Source organism: Dipodomys merriami, unplaced genomic scaffold, assembly GCF_024711535.1.
Source record: "Dipodomys merriami isolate MVZ:Mamm:240054 unplaced genomic scaffold, mDipMer1.0.p SCAF_13, whole genome shotgun sequence".
NCBI classification, from domain to species: Eukaryota; Metazoa; Chordata; class Mammalia; order Rodentia; family Heteromyidae; genus Dipodomys; species Dipodomys merriami.
The window spans coordinates 17,194,570-17,213,534 of NW_027202604.1; the positions used below are offsets into that span (position 1 = coordinate 17,194,570).

An 18,965-nucleotide genomic window follows, 5' to 3' on the forward strand; every position below is an offset into this window, starting at 1 on the left:
TCCTTCCTTCTCTCTCTCTCTCTCTCTCTCTCTTTCTTTCTGTCTTTCTCTTTCTTTCTCTCTTTCTCTCTTTCTTTTTCTTGTCCTGGGGCTTGAGCTCAGGGCCTGGGCATTGTCCCTGAGCTTCTTTTACTAAAGGATAGCACTCTACCAATTGAGTTATAGCACCACTTCTGCCTTTTTCTGTTTATGTGGTACTGAGGAATTGAACCAGGGCTTCAAGTATGCTAGGTGGGCATTCTACACTAAGCCACATTCCCACCCTAAGATTTTTTTCCTTTTTAAAAAAAATCATGGGGCTTGAACTTTGGGCCAGGGTGCTGTCCCTCAGCTCTTCAGCTCAAGGTGAGTACTCTATCACTTGAGCCACAGCACCACTTCTGGTTTTTGTGTGGTTTATTGGAGATAAGAGTCTCAGGGACTTTCCTGCTTGGGCTGGCTTGGAACTGCGATCCTCAGATCTCAGCCTCCTAAATAGCTAGGGTTACAGGCATGAGCTACCGGCACCCGGCTCTGAAATTAAGAATAACATTTGATGACAGATATCAAATATACAACTTGGTGATTTTATTTCTCCCAGCATAGACCAATATTTGATACTAACATATACCTTTTTCTAGGATAGCATTTTTTGTTTGTTTGCCAGTCCTGGGGCTTGAACTAGGCACTGTCCCTGGGATTCTTTTGTGCAACAATAGCACTTTACCTTTTGAGCCACAGTGCCACTTCCAGCTTTTTCTGTTTATTTGGTACTGAGGAATTGAACTCAGGGCTTCATAAATGCTAGGCAAGCACTGTACCACCAAGCCACATTCCCAGCCTGGTAGCATTTTGTTGTAGGTGGGTCACCAGAGAAAATGTCTTATACCAGGGGTGCCAAAGGCCACAATGAAGTTATTAAGTAAAAAAGTAGGAGCCTTGGTCTGTAGGCCTGGTTGAACATATACGTTTTGCAGATGGATGGATACCAAGCATTTAAAAGATCAAGGATTTGCCTGACAAATTCAAAGAGGTGCCATCCTGGGTTTCTCCCTGTAGAAATGCCTGGTTGCCTTTATCTTCCAATTTTTGAAAAGACAGGCTAACTGGTGGTATACATTATCCCTCAAGTTGTTTTTTTTTTTTTTTTTTTTGCCACTCTTAACTGTGGACCAGGAGTGAGAATTGTAGCTGTTTTGCCAGAGATATCAGTCTGAATGAGAGGCTTGAGAGTTGACTACTCGTGCCTTGAGAAAAGAACTCAGAGGAAAGGACATGCAATACATCAGAAGGTAGATGTAAAGACTATGAACTGGGAAAGAAGTGTAACAAGCCATCTGAGGGCTCACCATATCTTTGCAAATGGAGTACCAGGTCCTCCCACTGCTTAGCAGGAAAGGCAGTGAATGCATATATAACGTGGTGGCAGGGTCATTTGCCATTCAGAATTTCCACTCCATGGTTGTCTTGCCTTAAATAACACATACCTTGTTAATCCTCCTCCCAAGACATTTCAATACTTTACCATTGACCATTAAAGTTTATAGAAAAAAAATACCATTTGACTCTACCTAACTATAGGTGACTACGCTTCTTCCTTCCCAAGGGTGCTATGCACTCAGTCTTAAAATACCTGTCAACAAGTATTTGCTGTACTTTTCTTGGCCTCACAGTGTAATGGATGTTATCTGGAACATGATGTAGTGTGTGATTCTAGTTCTTGAAGAACTTAATCCATTTGGAGTAATCTGTTTCTTCCAAACATGGTATAAAAAAAGCAGTAACAGGGCTGGGAAGGTGGCTCAGTGGTAGAGTGCTTACCTTGCATGCATGAGGCCCTTGGTTTGATTCCTCAGCACCACATAAGCAGAAAAAGCCAAAAGTGATGCTGTGCCTCAAGTGGTAGAGTTCTAGCCTTGAGCTGAAGAGCTGAGGGACAGCGCCCAGGCCCAGAGTTCAGGCCCCACAACTGACAAAAAAAAAAAAAAAAAAAAAAAAAATAGCAGTAACATATTTTAAAAGCTGAGCTTCCCAGATTTTGAATAAGTATAACAGCAAAGAGTTTGTCTAAGACAAGGATAATTAGAATATAAAATCTAACAAGGTTCACATCTGTAATCCTTGCTACTCAGGAGGCTGAAATCTGAGAATTGCAGTTTGAAGCCAGTTGAGGCAGAAAAGTCCATGAGACTCTTACCTCCAGTTAACCACCAAAAAACACCCCCCAGAAGTAGAGATGTAGCTCAAGTAGTAGAGCATCATTCATTGAGTGAAAAAGCCAAGCAAGAGTGTGAGGCCCTGAGTTCAAGCCCCACTTACAGCAAGCACTTCCCTTTCCCCCAAATTTATTTAAATAACTAAAAAATCTGATACAGGCTTGAATTAAAAAAAAAAAAAGATTAGGTCAGTGTGATCAGGAAGTAGGAGAATATGGAAGCCAGACTAGGGAGTTTGGATTTATTTTTTAGCCAGTGGGAGCCATGGAAGGTTCTAGAGCAAACAGGTGGATTCCTGGCAAAGTCACTTGTTTGTAGTGAAAGTGCCAGTTGAAAAGTAGATCTGGGGGAGTGAATCCAGAGTAGTATGGCTGGAATCAAACAAGCCTGCCTTTTATCCTAAATAAGGCATGTAGCTTTAAAAAACTCAGTTTTCCTGGCTGTAAAATGAGATCAGTGGTTCTTCCTTCCTTACCTCAAAGACCACTGGTAGATGCTGTGAGTGGTGATGCAGTGCCACTGTGAGCTGATTTTGAGACTCGGTTTAAGTACAGAGTATACCCAAGAAGACAGAAGAGCTAAACCCCAAGGAAGAGACAGGGAAGGAAGGGGGTGAGGGGCAGAGGAAACTGTCAAATTGGGTGGGTGCTCAGTTCACCTGTTTCCTTCCCTTCATGCAGGGGTGTTTATTTTGGTGGTGTAGAGGTATATCCGGTTTCTTTAAGTATTTCAGAAATTGGTTCTCACCCTGCTGAATATTAGAATTACCTAGCGGGGTCTATTAAGCCCTACTAAGGCTTGTGCCAACACAGAGAAATTAAATCAGGATCCTAGGAGGTAGAGGGATTTTTAAAAAGTTCTCTTGGTGATTGTAGCATGCAGCTGAGTTATGATGTCCATTTTAGTGGTACAGGTGGAAGCAGCTTCCCCTGTCTTTCTGTACTTTTTGAATCTCAGAGAAAATCTAATTGTGCCAAAAGGAAAGAGAATTATGCGGACTTGAAGGCTTGCTTAAGCCTTGGTTTAGTTCCCTTAATACCTTTCTTTCAGTGGCGTTTGTAGTCCTATTGAAGTAACTTTAGGTCAGACACATTCAAAATAAAGCTTTCCTAAAACTTTCTCAGACCAAAGCACCTTTGAGCCCTAACCACTGTGGAGTGAAATCCTAACTACCCTTTGAAACCTCAAAAAACACAAAATGCCCACGGGGTTGCTTACTTGAAAATGTGGTGGAAGCATTTGTCAACATTTGTTTAAATGACAGCTTACCCTTGTACCCTCAGTCCAGAGTTGACAGGGCTGCACTTTAGGGGTGTTCTGGCAGGGTTGTATGCAGTACTGTGGGCCTTTCAGCTGCAGAAAGAACCTGGCCCTAGAGCTTCCTTGGGTCACAGTGGGTCACCAGCCATGTCTGGCTGCTTGGAGTACAAAGGAGTCAGCAGAACTTGGACTCCAGTTCCCAGTCAGCTGCTTCCTAGCTGTGCCACTTACAGAGATCACCCTCTTGGGTGGCTGCCTGGAAGGACTATGAGAAGTTTTAGCTTAGAGGCTTTGGAAAGTTAGTGTGCATTTTATTATTTTCTTTTCTCACATTAGAAATCACCTGGTCCTAGTACATGTCCAATTTGAAAAAAGTCATCAGACTACAATGATTTGCCAAAATGTCCACATGTTTAGACTACCCTGGCATGCCAAGACAAAGGATGTGGGACTGGGAGGAGCAGGAGGAAGAGAAGTCTTTGGGGAAGTGACAGCAGATGGCAGGGCTACTGGTAGCATAAATCCTCTGACTCAGAGCAGCTCTCTAGGCAGAGCCCTTAGCATCCCTTTCCATACCTTTGGCCCTTCGTGGTTTAGTGTCCTTTTATATATATCATTGGTTCTGTTCCACATCCAAGGGTGGGAAGGATGGGTATGATTCAATGGAGGCTTCTTGGCTGTGGACAGCTTGGAGCCGAGTCCTGACGTTGAATGCTGGTTTTTACTGGTCTCCAGGGCCCTCTCTCTGTTTCATAGGAACTTCACTGCTTGCAAGTGGTAGGCAGCTGTGCTCTTTTCTTTAGTTTACTACAGTGGGAATTTGAGGTGAAAGTATTGATAGCATCAATGATGGCTTAAATACAGAGCATCTGCCTAAGCAAGCATGAGGCTCTAAGTTTAAACCCCAGTACTGCCAAAAAGTAAAATTAAAATTAAAAACTGCAATGTCCAAGATGTAATATTAAGAAATCGAAAATGCAATGTTTAAAAATTTTACTTTATTACATAAAGGTGATGTACAGAGATATTACAGTTCCATGAATCAGGTAATGAGTACATTGCCTTTCATATATTGTCTTCCCTTCCCTCACTCTGTCCCAGTCCTTCCCTCCTTCCCCCCCTCCACTCCCCCCTTATCGTTCACTTTTGTTAGTGTCCAGTGAGCTCCACTGCTGCACTTTTTAACCCTTTTACCCTTCCCCCACCCTCCCAAAGCTATACATATGAAAAACCATACATAACGAAGACAGATTCTACAAACAAAAAATGTAAGTCTCAAAAAGTTTCAAAGTTTGTAGGTAGCAACAATAGAATAAAATATTCCTTGTAGCAACACTCAAAAATTAGTCTACAGTAAACCAGTAAATCATCTAAAATTACCCATCACAGGATTTCCAGCCAAATAAATGGTCCTTAATAATCTGATAGTTGAGTAAGTAGAGAAAGATGAATAAAAACAAAGACGTTTAAAAAAATAGGAAAAAAAGACATTCTAAAATGAAATGTTTTTATAGTTTAGGGTCTAACGCTCAATTAAAGGAGAATAAAGTATTTCTAGGCAAAATCACCTTAATCTTGTTTTGCATTATTTTTTTCTGCATCTGTAACTACAGAGCAGATAGATTTGAGGGCTACATTGGAGTGTTTTTGTTTTTAATTCTTATAGGGGGCTGGGAATGTGGCTTAGTGGTAGAGTACTTGCTTAGCATGCATGAAGCCCTGGGTTCAATTCCTCAGTACCACATACACAGAAAAAGTTGAAGTGGTGCTATGGCTCAAGTGGTAGAGTGCTATCCTTGAGCAAAAGAAGCTCAGAGACAGTGCCCAGGACCTTAAGCCCCAGGACTAGCCAAAAGAAAAAAAGAAAAGAAAAGAAAAAAGAAATTCTTACAGGTTTAATTTAGTTCTTTACCAAATATATCTAGTCAAGTTTGGTTTTGATCTCTTTACATTTGTGTGAGTGTGAGTGTGTGAGTGTAAGAGAGCGAGACAGAGACAGAGACAGAGAATTTGTGCATGTCACCAGTACTGGGGCTTGCACTGAGGGTCTCATGTTCTTGCTCAGCTTTTTCACTCATGGCTGGTGCTCTACCACATGAGCCATACCTTTACTTTTGGCTTTTTACTGGTTAATTGGAGATAAGAGTCTCATAGATTTGTCTTCCCATCAGGCTTCAAACTGTGATCCAAATCTCAGCTTTCTGAGTAGTTAGGGTTACAGATGTGAGCCACCAGCACCCACTTTTTAAAAAATGTTTATTGGACCTTTATTCATAGATGCTGAAATTTGAAGCGATCAGTATGTCCTTCAGTAAATGTATGAATAAACAAACTCGTACATTCATAAGTACAAAATTATACAGTGATATAAAACCATATAAATGGATATGGGGCAATCTTAAATGCATACTGCTACTGAAAGAAGCCAATATAAAAGGGCTTCATACTATGTGATTCCGGTTTCATTCTTGGAAAGACAGAACTATGGAGACTGTATGAACACCAGTGGTTGCTAGAGATTATAGGTGGACAATGCTATTGTATGGGGGTACCAGAGGGCTATGGCCAGTGGCAGATAATGTAACTCCCAATACTATCCTGCCTCCAAGGACTGTTGGGATGGCTTGTGGTACTCATTTTGACATTTAGGGCCAGATGGTTCTTTGTTGTGGGATCTGTCCTGAACTAATGTCCTAAGTAAGCACTAGATGTTTAGTGGCATCCCTGACCTCAATCCTTGAGTTCAGTGTTCTTCCATGACCAACAAAACTGTTTCCAGGCAGAGCCTAATGTCTTCTGGGAGCAGAATTGCCCCTTTTTGAGATTACTGATCTAAACATAAGATAACTTGCCAGAAATGTTAATTAAGAGGTCACAGCTGATATCAGGACCCAAGCACTACCTTGTAGCTACTTTCCTTTCTTTCCCAAACATTGTTTCAGCTGTTTTATAGGCAATTGTATATTAAAATCATAGCCAGGCACCTGTGTACATGCCTATACTCCTAGCTATCCAGGAGGCTGAGAATCTTGGTTTGAAGCCAGCCTGGGCAGGAAAGTCTGTGAGACTCTTTTCTCCAGTTAACCAGCAAAAAGCCAAAAGTGGAAGTATGGCTCAAGTGGTAGACTCCCAGCCTTGAGTGTCCTCCTCAGCACCTTTTTTTTTTGTAGACAAGATCTTCCTTCCTATGTTGCCCATACTGGCCTTGAAGTTGCTGATCCTCTGATAGGAGGATCCCAAGTGTTAGGATTCTAGTTGAGCTGCACCGTAGTTGTGCAGACCACACCTTTTTTGGTCTGTTGTATCCCCAGCAGGAGCAGAGCTCAGGCTGTGGAATGCAGAAGGTACTTGATCTATGTTTATAATTGTTAGGAACATTTTTGTAAAACACATGTGTAAACTTAGAAGTATGTAAAGCAGCCCAGTGAATGCTTATGTAACACCTTCCAGCTGCCCAGTGTAGAGCTGGAATTTAAAAAGCTAATATTTTTGATAACTGAAGCAACAGACACTCCAAGTGGTATTTTTAGATTTAACATTTCCCCTTAGTTGAGAGACACAAAACGTATCTTACGTGTAGTTGCTTAGATTCACTGAACTATGTCAGTTTAGATCTCTGCTATTAAAATGTAGAAGGCTAGAAAATTTGGCACTAAAAGAACACAAAAAGGGAAAATCTTCAAAGCTAAAGCACTGAACACATCCTTTCACTGAATTAAGTCCATTGGATTAACTAATTCCACTGAAATAACTAAATAGGTTATTTAGAAAACTAAGCAAAAGAAGCATTGCTAGCTTGTTATGGATTTAAAAATTGACCTTATTACACTATCATTCATTATCATTCTGTTTATTTAGCAATAGTTGATAAAATTCACATAAGCAGAAATTTCTGCTTCCTCTGAAATATACTAAGGATGGTACATTCAACATCCTCTTAAAAGCCAGGTGTTGTGATTCATACCTGTAATCCTGGTACTGAAAGGCTGAGGATGAAGGATTGCAAATTTTAGGCCAGCCAAAGCTATACCTCATTCCCTCAAATGTAAGACTGTCATATGTTTTTAGCTTTTTGACTTTATGTATTGAGAAGAAAAATTGTATTAGCATATTGCTTAAGATATTTGCCATAATACATGAATCAGTCATGAAATAATATATTTTTTTTTCCTGCCAGTCCTGGGGCTTGAACTCTGGGCCTGGGCACTGTCCCTGAGTTTCTTCTTGCTCAAGGCTAGCACTCCACCACTTGAGCCACAGTGCCATTGTCTCTTTTTCTGTTTGTGTGGTACTGAGCTTTATGCATGTTAGGCAAGCACTCTACCACTAAGCCACATTCCCAGCCCATGAAATAGGTGTTTTATAACTCCATCCGAAACCAGCAAAGTAGAGTTCCAGGTACATTGTTGATTCATTCATAATAACTGAGTGGACAGTGGATTATTTTTAATTTTTTTTCTGTTTTAGGAGGCAGATTCTTATCATATAGCCTTGGCTGGCCTCAACTTTGCCATCCTTCATCCTCAGCCTTTCAGTACTAGGATTACAGGTATGAATCACGACACCTGGCTTTTGAGAGGATGTTGAATGTACCATCCTTAATATATTCTGGAGGAAGCAGAAATTTCTGCTTATGTGAATTTTATCAACCGTTGCTAAATAAACAATGATAATGAATGATAGTTTCTAAATCCATAACAAGCTAGCTAGCAATGTTTCTTTTGCTTAGTTTTCTAAATAGCCTATTTAGTTATTTCAGTTGAATTAGTAAATCCAGTGAAATTAATTCAGAGATAGGATGTGTTCAGTACTGTGCCGATAAAGCATTTATTGAGAAAAAGACTATTGAGTAATGACTACAGCATAACCATCTAGAGTTAGTGAAAATTCTTCTATGTTACCATTCTTTATATGATTTAATCTATAGCTTTGCCACAACTTCTGTGTACATGAGCAGGAGGCTGAGCTAAGTCTGTTACCTGGGAAGGCTATAGAGCATCCATTTCCTACGTTTCTTTTTCTTGAGATACTGATTCAACAGATCTGTTGTAAGGCCTGGGAATTCTCCCCAATTCCTTATTCCATGCTGGAGTTGAACATAGGCCCTTTGTACATACTAGGCAAGTACTCTACCCTTAAGTTGGGTCCTTGTAGCTCCCCTCTCCCCACCTCCCGCTTTTTTTTTTAGACAGGATTTCACTAAGTTGTCCAGACTGGTGTTCAATTTGCAGTCACTTTTCTCCTCAGTGCTAGGATTACAAGTATAAACTACTACCCATGGCCCTTGCTTATTTTTTAAATTAATTTTTTTTGTTTGAGATAATTGTAGATTCATATGCAGTTGCAAGAAATAATGAAGAGAGGTAGTGTATACTCTTTACTCAATTTCCTCCAAAGTAACATTTTGCAAAGTATAGTACATTAGCATAACCAGGACACTGACATGATTGTGATCAAGATAGAAAACATTTCTTTTTTTTTTTTTGGGGGGGGGGTGTCCGGTCGTGGGGCCTGAACTCTGGGCCTGGGCGCTGTCCCTCAGCTCTTCAGCTCAAAGCTAGCACTCTACCACTTGAGCCACAGCACCACTTCCAGCTTTTTTCTTTTTGCTTATGTGGTGCTGAGGAATCAAACCCAGGGCCTCAGGCATGCAAGGCACGCACTCTACCACTAAGCCATCTTCCCAGACCCAAGATAGAAAACATTTCTATTAGTACAAACATCCCTTACTTTGCCCTTCTGTAGCTACTTCCACTTGTCTCCCCCACATAGCCCTCTTACAGTATTTTCTTCTGGCAACCACTCATCTATTCTCCATCTTTATTTTTTATTTTTTTGGTCATGGGCTTGAACTCTGGGCCTGGGACTTGAACTCTTTAGCTCAAGGCAAGCACTCTACCACTTGAGCCACAGCGCCACTTCGGTTTTCTGGTGGTTCATTGGAGATAAGAGTCTCATGGACTTTCCTGCCCAAGCTAGCTTTGAACCGTGATCCTCAGATCTCAACCTCCCGAGTAGCTAGGATTACAGGCGTGAGCCACCAGTGCCCGGCTTTTTTCTCCATCTTTATAATTTTGTTATTTCAAAAATGTTGTATAAATGGAGTCATCTACTATATAGCCTTTTGGGATTGACTTTTATTTTACTTTTTGGTGCTAATCCTGGGGCTTGAACTCAGGGTCTAAGCACTGTTCCTGAGCTTTTTTTGTTCAAGGCTAGTATCTACCACTTGAGCCACAGCTCCACTTCTGGCTGTTTTTTGGTGCTTAATTGGAGTTAAGAGTCTCCCAGATATTCTTGCCTGTACAGGCTTCAAACCTTGATCCTCAGATCTCAGCCTTCTGAGTAGCTAGGACTACAAGTGTGAGTCACCAGCGCTGAGCTGAGATTTTTTTACTCAATGTAATTTTTAGCAGTGATATATACCAAATTCCATTCCTTTTTGTTTGTTTTTGTTTTCAAAGTAGTATCCCATGGTGTGGATAGAGCTGAATTTAACCAATTACCTAATTGAAAGACATCTTTGTGTTTCTTCCATTTTGGGGCTGTTAGTAACAAAACTGCTGCAAATATTAATATGCAACTTTTTTTTAGTCGGTTGAGGGGCTTGAACTCTGGCCCTGTGCGCTATCCCTCAGCTCTTTAGCTCAGGGCAAGCACGTGAGCCACTTGAGTCACAGTACCACTTCCAGTTTTCTAGTGGCTTATTGGAGATAAGAGTCTCCAGGAGTTTCTTGACTGGGCTGGCTTTGAAATGTAATCCTCAGATCTCAGCTTCCTGAGTAGCTAGGATTACAGGCGTGAGCCACCAACGCCCAGCCCAACATTTTTTTTTCCCCATGAATGTAAGTTTTCATTTTTTTTTTGGATAAATGTCCTCTAGGAGTACAGTTGCTGGGATTTATGGTAGTTACATTTTTAAAAAACTGTTAAACCAGGCCTAGGAAGATAGCTCAGTGGTAGAGCGCTTGCCTTGAATGCTCGAGGCCCTGAGTTCGATTCCTCAGCACCACATAAGCAGAAAAAAAAGCCGGAAGTGGCGCTGTGGCTCTAGTGGTAGAGCGCTAGCCTTGAGCTGAAGAGCTGAGGGACAGTGCCCAGGCTCAGAGTTCAGGCCCCACAACCGGACCCAAAAAACCCCCAAACAAACCTGTTAAACCAGATGTTTTGGCTCATGCCTGTAATCCCATACACTCAGGAGGTGGAGACTGGGAAGATTGTAGTTTGAGATCAGCCTGGGTGGAGTTAGCAAGAACCCATCGCCATCAATAAGTCAGATGTGGTGGCATGCACTTATGATCCAGCTAAAATGGAGGCGTTCATAGGAGGATTGTCATTGGAGGTCAGCCCCAGGCAAAAACATGAGATCCTATCTGAAAAATAACTGAAGCAAAAAAGGACTGAGGGTATAGATCAAGTGGCAGAATACCTGCCTAACAAGCACAAGGCTCTGAGCCTCTCAAAGAAAAAAGAAACTTCTAAGCTGTTTAAGAGTGGCTATTCCATTTTACATCCCCATCAGATATGAGTGATCCAGATTCTCTGTCCTAGCTAGCATTTGGTGTTATTGCTGCTTTTTGTTTCGGCCATCTTAATGGGTATATAATGAAACCTCATTTAGACCTCAATTTACATTTCCCTGGTGGCTGGTAATGTAGAACAAATTTCCTGTGCTCATTTGCCATCTGTATATTATCTTCAGTGAAATGTCTGCCCCTAACTCTTGTCTATTTTCTAAATGGATTTTTCTCTTTTTAATTGTTGAACTTGTTTTTCTATAGAACAAATATTCTGTGTGGTGTGTGTGTAACTTGTTTTTCTGTAGAACAAATACTCTGTGTGGTGTGTGTATGTATGTGTGTAACTTGTTTTTCTGTAGAACAAATATTGTGTGTGTGTGTGTGTGTGTGTGTTGGTTGGTTGGTCCTGGGTCTTGAACAAATGGGCACTGGCCTTGAGCTTTATTGCTCAAGGCTAGCACCCTACCACTTGAGCCACAGTACCACTTCTGGGTTTTTGGTGGTTAACTGGTGATAAGAGGCCTATTACCTAGCTACTCAGGTAGCTGATAATCTGAGGAGCACGGTTCAAAGTCAGCCTGAGCAGGAAAATCAGTGAGACTCTTATCTCCAGTTACCCACCAGAAAACCAGAAGTGATGCTGTGGCTCAAGTGGTAGAGCATTTGCCTTGAGCTGAAGAGCTCAGAGTCAGTGCCTAGGCCCAGAGTTCAAGCCCCATGACCGACCAAAAAAAAAAAAAAAAAGGAAAAAAAAGTTTCATGGTGTTCCTGCCCAAGCTGGCTTCAAACCACAATAATCAGATCATGGCCTCCTAAGCAGCTAGGATTGCTAGTGTAAGCCACCAGCACCTGGCAGAACAAAATGTTTTTAACTTTAATCTTTATTTAGAACTTTACTTTCTTTAATCAGTGTTTTGTAGTTTTCAACATAGAACCTATATGACTTAAATCTATTTTTTCAGAGTAATTATGATATTGTATCTTTATTTCAGTGTCTAGTGTTCCTTTCTAGTACTATACAGGTACACTACTGATAGTTGTGTGCCTGTAGCTTTCTGTGGATCCAAGACTGGCCTGGAACTCAATTATTCTTTTTTAGTCTCCTTGATTACTGGGATCAGAGGCATCCGCATGCCCAGTTTGAATTCAGTTCTTTTCATATTTACAGTCAACTTAGCTCTTTTATATAGAGCAGGTTGTGATGTTTCATGTTTTTTAAGGAAGTCATCCTCAAAAACTTGAGGTTGCTTAATTTCTTCATGGCATACCTCTATCCTATTGCTGTCTGTGGTCTGAATGAAATCCAGTTTCATTCCTGATACTGTAATTATTTTTGTGTGCCAGCATCAGGACTTAAAATTCAGGTAGGTCCTTATTCTCTCACTCGGCTTTTTAGCTCTCTCAGCTGGTGCTTTTGATCCAGCTCCAGTTCAGCTTTTTTGCTGGCTAATTGGAGATAGAATCTGGAGGACTTTTCTGCTTGGCTGGTTTCAAATCTCAGTTTTTGGGATCTCAGCCTCTTGAGTAGCTAGAATTACAGATGTGAGCCACAAAGTGTGAACCATCTGCTATAATTCTCATCTTACCTCTTTCTACTTTGTTAACAAGTTTAAGGTTTGTTGCTGTGCATTTTGTGTGTATGCTCACCACGCACGTGTGCATGTACTCATGTGCACATGCATATGTGTGCATGTGCTGGTCCTAGAGCTTGAACTCAGTAGTAGAGCACTTGCCTAACATGTATGAAAACCAAGCATCAGAAAGAATTAAAAACAAAACAAAAAATAACAACAAACAATTTTTCATTGTATTGGTTTTCTATTTTCAGTTTTATTGGTTTCTGCTCTTATTTGTGTTACTTTCTTTCCTGATGCTTGCTTCAGGTTTATTATGCTCTTTTAGGCACTTGAATAATCTTAGATTATTGATTTGGTACTTTTCTTTTTTTCTTGTATAAGCTCTAGCATTTCAGGACTGGGAGTGTGGCTCAAGTGGCAGAGCACTACCAGCTGTGAGCTAAAAAGCTGAGCTACAGCTCAAGGCCCTTGAGTTCAAGCAGGAGTACTGGCACACATGTGCACGTGTGTGTGTGTGTGTGTGTGTGTGTGTGTGCATGTACACACACACACAGAGTAAACATCTAAATTTCCCTCTAAAGCCAGACAGTGGTGGCTTGGCTCATGCCTGTAATCCTAGCTACTCAGGAGGCTGAGATCTAAGGATTGTGGTTCAAAGGTAGCCAGGGCAGGAAAGTCCACCTGAGACTCTTTTTTTTTTTGGTCCGGTCGTGGGGCCTGAACTCTGGGCCTGGGTGCTGTCCCTTAGCTCTTCAGCTCAAGTGGTAGAGCCACAGCACCACTCCGGTTTTTTCTTTTTGCTTATGTGGTGCTGAGGAATCGGACCCAGGGCCTCATGCATGCAAGGCAAGCGCTCTACCACTGAGCCACCTTCCCAGCCCCCACCTGAGACTCTTATCTTCAGTTAACTACTCAAAAACTGGAAGTGGAGCTGTAGCTCTAAGTGGTAGAGTGCTAGCCTTGAGCAAAAGGGCTCAGGGACAGCGCCCAGGCCCCGAGTTCAAGCCCCACAACCAAATAAATAAATAAAAATAAATAAATTTCCCTTTAAGAACTACATTAGGTGTATCTTGCAGATTTTATATGTTATGGTAGGGGAGGGAAAGTTTCCTTTACTCTCTTTTATCATTTCTAGCCAGGTCTGAAGTCAAAACTGACAAAGACAGGTTAACAAAGAAAAGCATACCAACTTTGTTCAGTCAAGATTTTTTTTTTTTTATTGTGAAAATACTGTGCAGAGGGGTTACAATTACATGGGCAAGATAGTGAGTACATTTCTTATCAAGCATTGTAGCCTCCTCCTTTGTTTACCCTTCCCATCCCTTCCTATCCTCTCTCCCCCGCTCAGTCAAGATTTTATGAGTCTTCAGAAATTAAGATCCAGTGAGGGACTGGTGGCTCATGCCTGTAGCTACTCAGGGCTGAGATCCAAGGATTGCAGATCAAAGCCACTATGGCTTGGAAAGTCCAGGAGACTCTTATCTCTAATTAACCACCAAAAAGCTAGAAATAGAACTGTGGCTTAAGTGGTAGAGCACCAGTTCTTGAGCAAAAACCCTAAGGGACAGTACCCAGGCCCTGAGTTCAAGCCCCAGTCCTGGCACAAAAAGGAAAAGGAAAGAAATTAAGATTCCAACAGTTGGCAAGCTGCCTACTTTTATACTTAATTTCAGTGAAATAAAATCACACTTAGAAATGTGATTGTTAAAAAGATAACATGGGAAACCTGTAAGACTTGTCTGTTCACATTCTTCTTGGCTTCTTTGTAAGCAGGACCTTTTCACTTCCTGTTTTTTTGAGATACCATCTCACTATGTAGTCCAGGATGGCCTTCATCTCTTCATGGTCCTTCTTCATCCTCCTAAGTGCTAGAATTCCATCATTCTCCACAGCCAGGACTCTTTCCGAAATGCCTCTTCTACAGACAAGGTACATCAAAAAATTTCTTTATGGCCTCAGAGAAAGGAGGAAGAAGGGCGGACTAGTATTGTTTGTAGGTTTAATTTGGAGGCCAGGGATTCCAGTTCCTTATTTTTTTTTTGGTCCGTCCTGGGGCCTGAACTCTGGGTCTGGGCGCTGTCCCTCAGCTCTTCAGCTCAAGGCTAGCGCTCTACCACTTGAGCCACAGCACCACTTCCGGCTTTTTCTGTTTATGTGGTGCTGAGGAATCGAACCCAGGGCCTTATGCATGTGAGGCAAACACTCTACTACTGAGCCACCTTCCCAGCTCCGGATTCCAGTTCCTTAGAGAAGATAAATTCTAGGTTCTGTACCCTACCTTGAGGGAAAAAGGAGGGCAAGGAAGAAATGCAGCGAGCAGGAAAAGGTCAAGACATTTAGCATGCCAAGGCACTCAATACCTTTTTCCCCCAGTACCATGGTTTTTCTTTTCTTTTTTTTCTTTTTTGCATTAATCGAGTTTGAGGGTCTCACCACTTAAGCCATGTCCCAGCCATGTCCCAGCCTTTTTTGCTTCAGTTATTTTTTGAATAGTCTTGTTTTTTTTTTTTGTTTTTGTTTTTTGTTTGTTGTTGTTTTTGCCAAGGACAGCTTGGATTGCAATCCTGTTTAAACCTCTCATCTAGCTGGGATGACAGGCATGTCCCACCATGTCCATTCCAGTTTTATTGGTTGAGGTAGAATCTTGCTAACTTTTTTGCTTAGCTTGCCAACAAACCATGATACCTGATCTTTGCCCTTAAGTAGTTGGGTTTGTAGCATGAGACACCATTCATGGAATCTATCTGTCTCTCTATTTTTTTCTTCTTGTGATATCCTCTTTGACCCATGGGTACTCATTTATATTTTTAGTATGGGGTTTAATTTCAGACTTTTAAGCTGGGTGCTCTACCACTTGAACCACACTTCCAGCTCTGCTTTAAAATTTTTTAAAAATTGTTATTATAAAAGGTGATGTACAGAGTTAATGAGTACATTTTTTTTTGGACAGTGTTACCCCTTCCTTTGCTCTCTCCATTTTTCCCTCCCATTACCACCCACAAGTTGTATAGTTCACTTTCAACATAATGTCTAGTCCACTGATACATTTGTTCACCCTTTGTCCCTCTATTTCTGTGCACTCCCTTACCCTCCTCCCAAAGACATAAACAAGACAAAAAGAAAAGAAAACAAAAACAACTGAAAAAACCCTCTCGTTTCCATTTCCTGGAGTTCATGTCGATAAATATTATTTTATATGATCAGAGGCACATAGGCATTGTGCCTCTGTGTTCCACCCCTAAGAATATCCTCCTTTAATCTCACTGTATGTGAGTGCTTAGAGTCCAGCATAAATTTATCATGTCTTGGGGTATTTTAGATCTAGCTTCTGCATATGAGAGAAAACATTTGTGTCTCCTAGCTCTGCTTTTCTGGAGATGGACCTAAAGCCATGATTTTCTAGATGTCAGCCTCCTGAGTAGATCAGATTATAGAGATGAGCTACCAGCACTTGGCTTGATCCATAGATTATTTGGAAATATGTGCTATTTTTTTGGTTATTCTGTCAATTGCTGAATAAAGGACATTGATACTTTTGGATTCTCGTTTTCTTCTTTCAGTTTTACCTGTTTTTGCTTCCTATATTTTGTAGTTCTGTGTTGTGGTGGTGGTAGTTGAGTGTGTTGTGTTGTTTTGTTTATAGTTCTGGGGATCAGAGCTTGCCATGGAAGCTCTCGACCAGCCCCTACATTTATATTGTGTGGTGCATACACATAAAGGATTGATACACTTTTCTGGTAGATTATGCTTCTGTCTTTATGTAATATTAGTCACTTTTTTTCCTCTGGTACAGGTTGAATGTTCCTTGTCAAAAGTGCTTGGTACCAGAAGATTGAGTTAGTTAGATATGGCATATTGACATAGACTTTACCATTGAGTATCTCTAACTTGAAAATCTGAAGTACTCTAAAATGTGAACGTTTTTGTCCTTCTCATTGTTAGGGTTCAAACCTAAAGTCTTACACAAGCTAGACAAGCACCACTGAACTATATTACCAGACCAAAACTCTGAAATGTTTTTTTTTTTTTTTGCCAGTCCTGGAGTTGGAACTCAGGGGCTGGTTTCTGTCCCTACCATTTGAGCCAACAGTACTACTCTCAGCTTTTTCTGAGTAGTTTGTTGGAGGTAAGAGTCTCATGGACTTTCCTACCCAGGCTGGCTTTGAACTGTGATTCTCAGATTTCAGCCTCCTGAGTGGCTAGGATTACAGGTATGAGCTACTAGTGCCTGGCTTTTTTTTTTTTTTTTTTGACATAGTGCCTTACTGTGTAGGCCAGACTTGCCTCATATGCAATATATAGGGCAGGCTGGTCTTGAATTTGAGATACTCCTGTCTCTGCCTCTCAGATATTAGGTTTGTAAGTATGTAGCTAAATCTGGAAGAAACCTTTCAAACAACATGTTGATGCTCCAGTATCTAAACAGATATTGGAGAACTTAGGATTTTCTGAGTATAGATCTTCAACCTATAGTTTTCTTTGCTTGTAAGTCAACTTTTGTCTTATATTTTTAATATTACCCCTTTCCCATTTCTTGTAGTGACACCAGCTGATCCCAGCACCTTGTATATTTTATGAAAGGTATTACTGAGCTACAACTCTAGCCTGCTTATTTTGAGTCTGTGATTTTATAACAGGCGTTTTCTCCCCTTCTCCACTTTTAGGAATATATCATTCGGGTACAAAGAGGAATTTCTGTAGAAAACAGCTGGCAGGTAAGTACTTTTTTGTCCATTGGAAAAGTAATCGACTCAAGTGGGGTTATGCAAGCTTGTACTACTAGTGTTAGGGTGACTGAGGTAGGGTAAGCATGAGTTCAAGGTCAGTATGGCCTCCATAATGATTCCAGGACAGTTTGGATTATAAGGTTAGATTCAGTCCTAAAAAAACAGAAGAGGGATTGGAGGCGAGAGAGAGAGAGAGAGAGAGAGAGAGAGAGAGAGAGAGAGAGAGAGAGAGAGAGAGAGGGGGGGGGGGGAAGGGGGAGAGGGGGAGAGGGGGGGAGGGGGGGAGGGGGAGGGGGGAGGGGGGAGGGGGAGGGGGAGGAGGGAGGAGGGGGAGGAGGGAGGACGGGGAGGGAAGAGGGGGGAGGGGGGGAGGGGGGGAGGGGGAGGGGGAGGGGGGAGGGGGAGGGGGGAGGGGGGCGGGGAGGGGGAGGGAGGGGGGAGGGAGGGGGAGGGAAGGAGGGAAGGAGGGAAGAAGGAGACAGGAGATGAGGGGAAAGGGAAGGGGAAATAGGATAGTTTAGGTTATAGAGGGAGATCTTATCTTCCCTCCCTCAAAAAAGAGGAGTGTTAGGGGGAACCAAGAAGAAGCACTTATTATGGAGACAGGTGCTTGAATTTGGGATTAAAACCCTGACTTAGACCCAACACAAGTGGTTCGTGCAACAGTGGGTCATGCCTATAATCCTAGCTATTCTAGAGGCTGAGTTCTGAGGATCGAGGTTCAAGGCCAGCCTGGTCAGAGAAGTCTGTAAGACTTATCTCCAGTTAATTACCAAAAAGTCAGAAGTGAAGCTGTGAAGCTGTGTAGTGGTAAAGCACTAGCCTTGAGCAGAAAATCTCAGGGCTATACCCAGGTCCTGAGTTAAGCCCCAGGACCAGCACAAAAAAACTAAAAAACAAACCCTGATTTAGCATATCTAAAAACGTAGAAAAAATCAGAACAGTCATATAATATAAATCATATTTCTTCTTTTGGCTTTAAGACAAGTTCTTTTGTTTTTTTGTTTTTGCCAGTCCTGGGGCTTGAACTCAGGGCCTGGGCGCTGTCCCTGAGCTTCTTTTTGCTCAAGGCTAGCACTCTACCACTTGAGCTACAGCGCTACTTCCAGCATTTTCTGTTTATGTGGTACTGAGGAATGAAATCCAGAGCTTCATGCATATAAGGAGAACACTCTACCACTAACACACCTTTCCAGCCCTTAAGACAAGTATTATAAAGGGCTATGCTGTTCTCATTTGTGTAAACTAGCACTGTACACAAGAGTTATCAAGAAGAATATCTGGCAATTTGTTTTTCAGCTCAGTCTAAAACAATAGGAGGAGCTGGGAATATGGCTTAGTGGTAGAGTGCTTGCCTAGCATGCTTGAGGCCCTGGGTTTGATTCCTCAGTACCATATAAATAAAAATAAAACAGTAGGAGACTTGTAGTCAGGGTTTAGTTAAATAAAGTCATAGTTCAGCCCAGCAGGTAAAAAAGTGAGACTGTGTCCTGGATGCTGTACAGCAGTTGTTAATACTGCATTTTATGGCTGTTCGACTTCACTTGTGGACACCTCATCATGATAGCTAGCGCCTCTGTTGTCCCGAAGGGAGGATTGTGTTGAGATTCCAGACTCTATTTCCTCAGTGATGGCCTCTGAGGAAAAAAGACTTGGACAGATCTAGAGATCCTTCCCAACCCTTTT

At 41.6% G+C, this 18,965-nt stretch overlaps 1 protein-coding gene across 11 annotated transcripts in view; it reads left to right on the forward strand.

Moving 5' to 3' along the window:
• Pxk (PX domain containing serine/threonine kinase like) overlaps positions 1-18,965 on the forward strand; it is an 84,032-nt gene that overhangs the window by 16,268 nt on the left and 48,799 nt on the right. For 10 of the 11 annotated variants that reach the window (XM_070018800.1, XM_070018801.1, XM_070018794.1 and 7 more), the window contains exon 2: positions 17,217-17,267. In XM_070018800.1, coding sequence (XP_069874901.1) covers positions 17,217-17,267 — 51 coding nt within the window. Of the gene's footprint in view, positions 1-7,985; positions 8,005-17,216; positions 17,268-18,965 lie in introns of those variants that run through there. The other variant, XM_070018799.1, reaches the window with a different exon arrangement.